Genomic DNA, 11,108 nt, shown 5'->3' with positions numbered 1-11,108 from the left:
CTCAATTTTGGTTGAGGTCATGATCTCACCAGTTCATGAGTTCGAGCCTTAGGGCTCTGGGAGGACAGGGCAGACTGCTTGGTATTCTGTCTCCCTCTCTCTCTGCCCCTCCCGTGCTCTCTCTCTCTCTCTCTCAAAATAAATAAAAATAAAACTTATTTAAAAAAACAAACAAAAAAACCAAGTCTAAAATGAATATTAACTTTCAAGAAAAGGCACTTCAGTAGAAAAAAGAATTATGACTAAGCAAAGAACTTCCAGTTTTTATTTTTTAAACATTTAACAAGAAAAACATTCAACCAAATTTTTAAAAATTAGGATGGATTAATTTACAATAAAATAGTCAACTTAAAGTATCAGCCCCTTAATTTAGGACCAAAGAGGCCAATAGTTCTGTTTAAACAACAGAATTGCACAATTGGTATTTTTACCTATATCTGATGGCACAGAAATATAAAAGTCATACAACTTTCACTGAGATCCTCCCTTCCCTCCAGAGTAGAATTCATCCAGTTGCTTCTTAGGTCAGTACTCAGGCCTTTAAAAATCACCAGTTGTATTCTGGAACATATCTACAACTATTCTGATAATGAGAACACGTTTAAAACAATTCCTAACAGGAAACACCTTAAAAATAATTTTGTGGCACATTACACTGCTTAAAGAAACAGCGAAGATGAAAAATAATGTACAAGAATTATAGTCTCTTGCTTACAGAAACCACCTAAATAAAATATTTTCCCTAATTAATTACCCTTGCTTCTTATAATTTATTAGCAGAGATGAATTACAAGAAGCAGAATGCACCATTTTTTGGTTCTTGGTTGTAGCTGCCAGCTTGAGAGTTCATGACTGTAAATGTAAAAGCAAAATATGACCATGCTCACAAATTCTGGAATGGGAAAAAACGAAAATATCTCTTCAAAGTGTTTCTCCATCCTTGCTTTCAAGTCAGACAAAAAATTCACAGCAGTTTAAGGGATGATGAAAGACTAAACATGGGCCTGCTAAAAGACATACTGAGAATAACTTTACCTATTACACTAAAGTGAAAACTGTAAGAAGTATGATATTACATTACCAAGTAACATTCTAGAGTAAGCTGCTGGAGCAAATACAGCACTTAACAGTTTCATTTACAGACTAGGCATGGTGGCCTTTACACAGAACATCTTATTTTCACACTCTTGGGTGTGCAACCCTTGAAACACAAACACACATAAAGTAGTATGTAATTCATGACAGCTGGCCAGGCACTTAACTTGGGGGAAGAGACTTTTCAGATTCTGAGGTAAACTAGAACTGTTTTCAGCAATTACAAACAAATTCTAAACAACCACACTTTACTTCACACCAACTGAAGTTACTCAGCATTTAACTGTAAGTCTGTCACTCTATCGTGCCAAAATTCACACCTATGTGTCACTTCTTAACAAGCTATTAAAAGAACATTTTCAAGTCTGAATTTTGGCCCCATTTAGATAATTCTGTGCTTAGGACACACTTGAAAAAACTGTAAGGTACATACATGTAAGGGCAAAAATGAGTATCTTTTTCCCTAAATTTGATATTACAAAAAGGGTCATACTGTCAGTCACACAGATGAGAAGAGGAGGAAGAGGTGGAAGACAATGACAGCTGAGGTGACAAGACTCCATCTAGCCTCAAGAAAGTCACACGGCAATGTTCCAAAAGGAGCAGAAACCCAGCAGCGGGAGTTTCTATTTACAGCTGTTGACAGTATGTGAAAGCTCTCAAAGCTAACACTAAGGAACACAACTCTCTGGGCTTGTTCGCTCTGGGCACAGTGCAGGTTCTTGCCCTCTTCTGAATCCATTTAGAGACAGTGTAGAGTCTCCTTAAATGAAAGCTCGTTTGAGAAGATAGAGGACCTCAGTAAGTACACACCAGAAGAGACCAGAACAGGAAGCGGCCATCTGGGAACTAATCTCTCATCAAAAGTTATCCAAGTCTCCTTTTCATTGGAGTTACCAGGAAATTATCTGCAAATGCAAACGCCGTACCTCCAAACCCTCATAACTAACAATTAGTTCTACTTCCCACTCCCTTCTCAAACAGCAATTTCTATAGAAAGGCTACTTCTCTTCTGAGCAAACTCCATCAGCTTATTATCTGGTATACACAGACGAATTCATCAACATCTGGTTTTAAACCCTTCAAAGGACATCATGAAGAAAGAAAATTTTAAAAATTTTGATCTGAGGCATCCTCATTCTCAAAATAATGAGAAAAACTATTGGTTTAATTCAGAGTTTCACATGGCTAAAAATGGTCTACAGATTTTATTTATAAAAATTTCTAAGCTGACCCTCCTCAAGACGGCAGGTTTTCCCAGTCATGGTAAAGGATCTGTGCTAACTGACCTCTTCTTTCCTTGCAGGACTAATAGTGTGCATCTGGCAAAACTACTAGCTGGAGTTTACTGGTGCAGTGAGCAAATGTGGAAGAATTTCTCTCTCTGCAATGCTAACCGGCTTGCTCAAGTTTTGAAACCGTGACCCTGGTCTATTAGCACCTTACTGTACTCAACTGAAATAACCAAGCCGCCATTGCGGCGGGATGAGAAGGGGAATGAGGGCAATTATAATATACATTCTTAAAATATCATGATACGTAGTGAAAATGTGTCCGTTAATACATCTGAGGCTTGAAAATCATTGATCATAGCTATTAAATAAAACTGCATTAAACTTACAATTTCAAACACCTGCAAATGTAAAGCTTTAGGATATGACCTAAATTTAAATATGAATGGAAGTTCATTATCAGTAAGCTAGAAGAAACAAATTGCATATATTTTGTAAGTGGTAACCTACTCCCTGCCCCCCCCCCGCCCCGAAGTAGAGATTAGGTAAAAATTAAGTGAAGTTATTCATAATTGTTTCCAGTTTCATCTTTCTCTTGGAAGAGACCCAAATCAGGTCTCTGGAAATCCAACTTCATACACATAAGACACGGCATCTGCTATTATGTCGGTATATCTTTCCCTCAAAGGTAGACAGATCATAGACGTATCTCAGACATTCATTTTCATGTATAATGGTTTTTGAGACATCTATTCCACCAAAGTATTATAAAGCAAATCTACAAACCACTTCTAGGAAAAAGGCACTTTGCTGCAAAAGTTAGATTTAATTATGTGGAAGTTGAGAACACTAGGATAGACTCAAAAGTCAGAATTCACTTTTGTATTTATGAATGCAGAGCAGATGCCAGGTATAGAGTATAGCCAATAACATTACAAACAAACCGAATGGTAAACTTAACTATATACTCAGCAAAACAGTAACTTACGACATTTCTCCAAAAACCAACATAGTTCCAAGTTCAACAGTAAAAAGGAAAAAAAAAAGTCACCAGCAGTTGCTACTTTAGAGCTCAAGACATTGTTTCCTACAGAATTTCATGTCTACAGTTTGGTTCTCTGTTTCAGAGCATGAATTACTTTTCAGATGAAAAACCTGGGAGGTTTGTTTATATGTGCTGGGGGAGAACCAGGGTGGAAAAACAGTGGGGAGTAACAAGAGGTTCATTTCTCTGGTCAGACAACCAAGTGAGGAGGTAGTTATTCGGAGAACTTCTCAAACAGAGAATAATGTACTGATCTACGGAGAGTTGGGGAAATAGCAGGAGCTTCTTTGTGAAACTGAAGATAGCAACAGGAACACTTCTCCTCCAGGGAAGTCAGGACCAGGGTGTCAGTGCAGCTAAAATAAAGACAGAATCTGTATAAACGGCACATGGAGATTATGAGAAAAACATGGTTAAGAAATCAACATGAACGATAATACGTTCGCTTCCAAGCTTGTCATACCTTGACAGTGGCTCTTTTCTGATGCTAGAACTTTAAAAGTATCTATAAGAAAAGAACACACACCATGTCATTATAATCTAGTTTGTTTTTTGTTTTTTGTTTTTTTAATTTTTTTTTTTTTTTAACATTTATTTATTTTTGAGACAGAGAGAGACAGAGCATGAACGGGGGAGGGTCAGAGAGAGCGGGAGACACAGAATCAGAAGCAGGCTCCAGGCTCCGAGCTGTCAGCCCAGAGCCCGACGCGGGGCTCGAACCCACGAACCGCGAGATCGTGACCTGAGCCGAAGTCGGCTGCTTAACCGACTGAGCCACCCAGGCGCCCCTATAATCTAGTTTTGATGTAGTGATTCTTCCAATTCCTAATCAGTGCAAGAATATGGTATGGTAGGCATACATTTCATAATAATGTCTGCTGGTTTCTACTGTTATTGAAAGTGTAATGATGTCTATAAAATACTTAAATGCTTTAAAAGTACTCTCAGAAAGGGTGCCATAAGGAAAATATTTTACAGCTGTGAGCAAGTAGAAACTCTCAAATAGCAACACAGAAAAAATAACAGCAATCTCCTCCAAACTGCCTGATGCTAAATAATAAAATTTATGATTATGACGCCAAGAGACCGCATGCTCACCTTGTTACATCACCACACACGGTAACCCCATACAACCTTGAGTCCCATCATCACTGCTGTTGAGTTTCTTCATTCGGTACTGACGTATTTCTCTTACCAGTGTGTAAAAGGCATCTTCAACACCCTGTAAAAGAGAATGATAAAGACAGCTTAATAGACACGATCCAAGGTGTGAACTATCTCATTTGTACTTCTTGGGGACACCAAATTTAGCATTTTTATTGAATTACATCAACAGACTGATATATACAAATGGCAAATTTTGAAAAATTATACTCAAGCACAGGAAAATGGGTAATGTGGGACATAGAGAACGACCAGATCTAAAGATTCCACTCAGGAGAGCAAAATCCCTAAATACTGGCTGGTGTTGATGGCAGAAGGTCTAATGTTTGTAACTAATTTTAATCAAGGGTCTTCATTTTAGTAATATTTGTGCATATTAACGTGAGGCTAAAATGCCACACCAAGATATTAATCGGTTCATTTGGGGTTTAAACGAAGGATTAAAAAAAATAAAATACAAAAAATTCCATAACAACAAAGAATGCAGATCATTATCTCTAGTAATCAAATTTTTCTGCCTTAAATGAATGCTTGCCAGGTGTTCAAAGCTCTGCTGTACCTGTCTGGTCTTGGCTGAGGTTTCAATGAATGGAATCCCATAACTCTTGGCCAGTTCATGGGCTTGTTTTGTGTCGACGGTCCTTGTTGGCAAATCACACTTGTTTCCTACTAGCACCATAGGTACGTCATCGGAGTCTTTTACTCGCTTAATCTGTTCCCTAAGAAAAAAAAAGGAACATATCATCATTACCTAAGAGTAAGTTTTTAGGAAGAAATGAACAGATGGAAACAGAATCTAACCAATTTTATCTAGGCCTGTTAGCTTCTAGTATTGATCTAGTATGGAGTTTCACTTTTTCCCCCCCATGGATTATAAAAGATGATGCCTAATGGTCTTTTGGTTTAATTATAAAAAACCATGCACAACAGTGGACTGGTTTAGACTTGATGCAGCAGCCATAAGGCAGCCAAGTACTGGTTCACCTTCTAGTGGAAATGGATGGCTATTCTACCTTGACGCATACCCCGGTTAGGCTCCCTGATTCTCCAAAGAGCTTGGCTCTGGATTTAATTGGCAACCTGAAATCATACTCTAGATTAAGATCTAAAGTATAAAAAGTAAAGCTTACTACCTCAAAATAAAAAACTTTTTGAAGTTTCCTTGAGAGTGACAGTGTTTAATGAAAGACAGTCTATCCACTTCTCTAGATGGGTAATGTCCAAACATTTTCTTCAAACGATACTATCGCTGGAAGTCCAAGATATGAAATAGAAAACACCAGAAGTGCTCTTCTTAAAGGGGAACTAAAGGATCTGGGAACTCCCAACTTACAGCACTCCTTTCAGTGACATGTAAGACATACCACACAGCAGTTTGGAAACTACTGCTCTAGCTTCTCTTGACCAATACTGTCCAACAGAACTTTTCATGATGATGGAAATATTCTCTATCTGTGCTGTCCAACTATATCCACTAGTCATATGTAGCTGTTGAACACTTAAGAAGTCAGTTGTTATGTGGTCAAGGAACTGAGCTTTCAATTATATTTAACTGTAATTGACTGAAATAATCACGTAAGGTTGTAGCTACCATACTGCACAGCACTACTCCAGACTCTACCCTTGGGTACACACACAATCATGCACCTAAAATTCATTACACTGGCTATCTGCAGAACCGACCTTTGGAGTAACGGCAGTAGCCTATTTTAAAGGATAATATAAGACAAGACAGCCTAAGAGGAAAAAGGACTTCTAGAAATTCAACATTAGGTACCTGCCAAGTACTGGACATTTTCTTATGCATTGCTATTATTTCCAGGCAGCAAATGGAAAGCAGAGCAGGTTTAAGCAGAAAAAACCCCACCGAAGTCAGTTTTGGACTAGTTTGTTTCTGGGGTGTCTGTGTGGCTCAGTTGGTTAAGCGTCTTGACTCCTGATTTCGCTCAGGTCATGATCTCATGGTTCTGAGACTAAGCCCTGCACTGGGGCTTTGTGCTGGGGGTGGAGCCTGCTTGAGATTCACTTTCTCTCCCTCTGCCCCTCCCCTCCTCCCACTCTCTAGAAGAGAAAGAAAGAAAGAAAGAAAGAAAGAAAGAAAGAAAGAAAGAAAGGGAGGGAAGGAGGGAAGGAGGAAGGAAGGAAGGAAGGAAGGAAGAAAGAAAGAAAGAAAAAGGGAGGAAGAGAGAAAGAGAGAGAGAGGGAGAGACAAAAGAAAGAAAAGGAAAGAAGAAAGAAGAAGAAAGAAGAAAGAAGACAGAAAGACAAAGACAGAAAGAAAGACAGAAAGACAGAAAGACAGAAAGAAAGAAAGAAAGAACCAACCACGAACCACTCTCCCTACTGAGTGACTTTTCTGGACTAGTTTGTTTCCATGAGCAGACATCTTCAATGGATGGAGTATAATATGCCTGCAGGCTGTAGGAAGGACACTCACACTGACTCTGTGCTAGGCACTTTTCTGGGCGATTAACATGTTATATTATCTTGTTTAATTTTCCAAACAATTCTTGGTAGGTACTATTACCTCCATATTATAGATAAGGAAACTGCATCACAGCCATTTGGTAGTTTGCCCCGAAGTCCCATGGCTAATGGATGATGGAGCCAAGTTTCAACCTGTTCTATTACTCTGCTCAAAGAACATGGAGCTAAGGAAAAGGAGCCCTGGGTTTTTGGTCCCGCTCTGCTACTAATAACAACCATGACTCTAAAAACCTAACAAAACACCTTCTGAACTCGATTTCTGATTCTGTAAAACAAGAATGTTGTGCCAGACCTTTTGGGATGAGCACTGTTTGTTGTATGGAAACCAATTTGACAGTAAATTTCATATATTAAAAAAAAAAAAAAAAAAAGATTGCCACCTTAAAAAAAATAAAAAAAATTAAAAAATAAAACTTCACATACTTGGAAAAAAAAAAAAAAAAGAATGTTGTGCCAGAATTTTTTATGGTCTGACTGAGCTTTGAAACTTTATGGTTCTATTGAGAAAGACCACCTTTCATCTCTCTTTACTGCCTGTTCATTTCTTCCTACCATTTTCTATCTTCTGTCACATACTGACGCCTGCTTCTCAGAGGTGTTTTCGTCTCTGAAATTCCTGTGGGATCTCTAACACCACCTGTGGTCCTGAATCATCCCGTTAGGAAGCTTCATTTAAGTATTATCACACATTCCAGCCATAGTGCATTATATAAAATATGTCACAATATTAACTTCCAGTTGTAACCCCAGATCCTCAATGTTAAACACTCTAAAACCAACTCTCTTCATAATTAAAGATGCTATCTTTCCTAGTGTGGTATCCTCATCCCCTCACAAAGCTTCAGAACACACTTATCAATCATCCTTTCAGAGTAAATAATGCTCCTAGTACCTGTAAAGGTTAATATCTGCAAATGATTTGCTATTGTTGATGGCAAATACACAGAGGAAGCCTTCGCCTGTCCTCATGTATTGGTCTCTCATGGCACTGTACTCTTCTTGACCAGCTGTATCCAGTATGTCCAACAGACAGGTTTCACCGTCTATAACCACCTGTTTTCGGTAAGAATCCTGGGGTGCGAAGGGTGGGAGACGGCAGGGAGAGAGGAAGATTTCATTTTTATTAGAAACCACAGGGTACGCAATGCTATTGCCAAAGTTAGATAAGCTCCTTCCTAAGTTTATTTCCATCTCTCTGTCCCTCAAACTTCTAATGTATAATCACAAATAGAACGTACTTAATGTCACCCTAAGAAAAAAGCCTACAGAAAGGAAAATGTGGTCACTCTGTTCTTGGAAAAGATGAAAAAAGTTTGGTAATTCAAAAGACAGCTATACAGCAGTTAGACTAGAGATTAGCATTCAAGGTGTTATTTTACCAAGGTATAAACTGGACTTTTCTTGTTTATTGTACATTTAAATTCTAAACATACTTCCACCAGTTATACCAGGCCTTGGACACAGTATCATTTGTGTTTATAACTAAACACACAAATACTTTTCATTTCAGACAAAATTGTAACACCAAAATATTTTTCTTATCATAGTGGATTTTTACCTTTGGAAAATATTCCGGAATCAAATTCCTAAAGGTTCCAAACAAGGTGCAGTAAAACCCTGGATTGCAAGTAACTTGTTCTGTGAGTGTTCTGCAAGACGAGCAAACATTTATACTAAATTTTAAGTTTATTAACTAGCAACGTCTTGCAATATGTGATGCCGACTGTCACATGATCACAACTTGGTTAATGGTTCTTGAAATTCGTTTTGATACACAAGTGCTTTGGATCACAAGCATGTTTCTGGGACGAATTAACCTCGCAAACCAAGGTTTTACTGTATATAGTTATAATTCCTTAGAAAGACAGACATGCATAGAATATATACATGGTTTCAATTTGCCTCTAAGGCAAAAATTTTACTTGTATTTTGATACTTACATTTTGGGAATTCAGTTCAAAGAAAACAACCCATCACACCTGGTAAAGATCTAGCTCCAGAAACAAATGCGAGCTGGTTTCCCAGTTCATTGATCAGTGCCTCTCAACTTCATTGTGGGACTATAATATACTTTCAAATTAACATAGACTTCACATTGCCAAAACTGGCCTGAAGTATGAAATATGGTTAAGTGTACGAGTGTTCGAGGAAATGAGCAAAATTAAAATTATAAGGTAGGTTTGAGTCAAACTAACTTAGGTTAATAGAAGTCAGAGAGAAGTGGTTATTTCCTGGCAGTGTGGGGGTTTACTGACTGGAAAGGGACATGGGAGAACTCTCTGGAGTATTGGAAACGGTCTATATTTCTGAGTGGTGATTATGGAAGTATTTAAAATACAAATTTTAAGTCACTAGGCTGTAGATATACTTGTGAATTTTACTGTATGTATGTTACCCTTCAATAACTAAAACTCAGAAAAATATTAAAAGGTTCTAACTATTAACACTAAAGCTGTTTAGCTTAAATAAAATTTTGCCGAGGACTTACTAATTTTTAATAATGGCTATGTTAGCTTCCATTAAACACTCAGCAGCTGGTGGGGGGAGGGTAGGAAGACCAGGATGTGGATTAAAATAAAAAATCTCTAGTCAGACATTTCTAAATTGAATAAAATTACACAACCTTTTTAAAAGGACCTTAGATGCCATTTATTCAAGCCAATCTAGAACGTGGACTCACAAAAAATGTAAACATACTGATTTTTCTCAACATCCCTGTGTGTGATAGGCAGGACATGTTTATAGTAATTGAATAGACGAAGAAAATGAGGCTCAGAGAGTTTAAGTGTTTTGTTCAATATAACATAACTAAATAAACTGCCAACAGGGACTGAAAAAAATCTAGGTAGTGACTCAAAATCTCATGTTCTTTCTTACTCCAGCCCAGTCTCAGCTGCTTCAACTTTTAATGAAAATTGCAGACTATCTAGATCTCTGAATCCTTTATCTCCATCCTATTACTCAGTCACTCTTCCCACCGCCGGTTTCTTTTTAATAGAGCTGTCATATAGGAGTTCAACGAATATGCAACAGTTTACTAAACTGCTAAATTGTCAAGTTTTTAGAAAAACTCTAACAGCTAATAAAAATGAACTCTTCTCCACAAACATGGAAAGCTTTATTGTATTGCTGAACGCAGTACCCAAAATAACTTTTACTTCTGTCTCCTGATTATTCCTTTAGCTAAACAGCAAGCTAAAGGATATGGGTAAGGGTGAGCCAAAAGCCAGAGGTAGGGTCAGCACACTGCCACTGGGCCTCACCTCTATGGTGGGATCATATTCATCTACAAAGTGGTTCTGGATTAGCTGGATTGTCAGTGCGCTTTTCCCAACACCACCTGCTCCAACCACCACCAGTTTGTACTCAGTCATTTCACACCAGCGAGAACCTGTGGGAAAGCAGCAATCAGGGTTAACTGGCGAGTCACATCTACAGTACTTCAAAGCTTTCTATAATCAATAGTAAGTTAAAGCCCGAGTTTGAAATATGTGGGTTCCATACACGTGACCCTCCACTTGGTTCTCAGTGATTTCAGGAGTGCAAAAGCACTGGCAGGTTACTGCGGGCCTCAGAATTCTGGCTAGTCTCCTAGCTACTACCCCCACCCTTCGGTATTTTTCAACAGCCCTTGGGCCCCGCCCTCAGCCTAAGGTAAAGGAAACCCCTCTTCCTACTCCTCCCCCAAGTCTTCTCCGCTCTGGTGGGGCAGCCTCCTGGCCATCCCCTCGTCTTACTCCCCCGCCGGTCTTCAAAGATCTCCCCCGTAACGCTCAAAACGAAGGACCCCCGCCCAAGGGCCTTTGTCTCCAGCCTGCAGATTCCGTTCGATTCCTGGCAACAATGAGTTGCCTCTTTGCGCCAAAGACGAACGCTAAACACAGCAGAGCCTTACCTCAAACTTCGCTGCCTCCGCTTCCGACTGATTTAGAACTGGGAAAAAGGTTGGAGACCCCGGAACCGCCATGAACAGCCCCCACTAGGGAGCGGCACTTCCGGCCCCGCCCGCTACGTAATCAGTCGGCGCCCGGGGCGTCCGAGTCCCCGCCCCAGCCACGTGGGCCCCCGACCCAGGAGTCACGCGG

At 39.1% G+C, this 11,108-nt stretch overlaps 1 protein-coding gene across 1 annotated transcript; it reads right to left on the bottom strand.

Moving 5' to 3' along the window:
* Positions 1–236: 236 nt before the first annotated feature.
* Positions 237–11,052, bottom strand: NRAS (NRAS proto-oncogene, GTPase). The gene is made up of 7 exons (XM_049616513.1): positions 10,919–11,052; positions 10,287–10,414; positions 7,916–8,094; positions 5,096–5,255; positions 4,471–4,594; positions 3,836–3,877; positions 237–3,728 (listed from the first exon to the last, which is right to left on the bottom strand). Exons 2-5 carry the CDS (start codon positions 10,395–10,397, stop codon positions 4,475–4,477), a joined length of 570 nt encoding a protein of 189 aa, XP_049472470.1. The 5' UTR covers positions 10,398–10,414; positions 10,919–11,052; the 3' UTR covers positions 237–3,728; positions 3,836–3,877; positions 4,471–4,474.
* Positions 11,053–11,108: the final 56 nt, after the last annotated feature.

Source organism: Panthera uncia (assembly GCF_023721935.1).
Source record: "Panthera uncia isolate 11264 chromosome C1 unlocalized genomic scaffold, Puncia_PCG_1.0 HiC_scaffold_4, whole genome shotgun sequence".
Classification (NCBI taxonomy): Eukaryota; Metazoa; Chordata; class Mammalia; order Carnivora; family Felidae; genus Panthera; species Panthera uncia.
Note: the sequence above shows the minus strand (reverse complement) of the source record. Positions and strands in the feature narration are given on the sequence as shown.

Bases quoted from the DNA above. Each gene is read 5' to 3' on its own strand.
- NRAS (XM_049616513.1), bottom strand. From the start codon at position 10,397: ATGACTGAGTACAAACTGGTGGTGGTTGGAGCAGGTGGTGTTGGGAAA. The intron at 8,095-10,286 runs GTGAGGCCCAGT...TTCGCACCCCAG, and splicing joins AATATGATCCCACCATAGAG to GATTCTTACCGAAAACAGGT. The intron at 5,256-7,915 runs GTACTAGGAGCA...TTTTTTTCTTAG, and splicing joins GCAGATATTAACCTTTACAG to GGAACAGATTAAGCGAGTAA.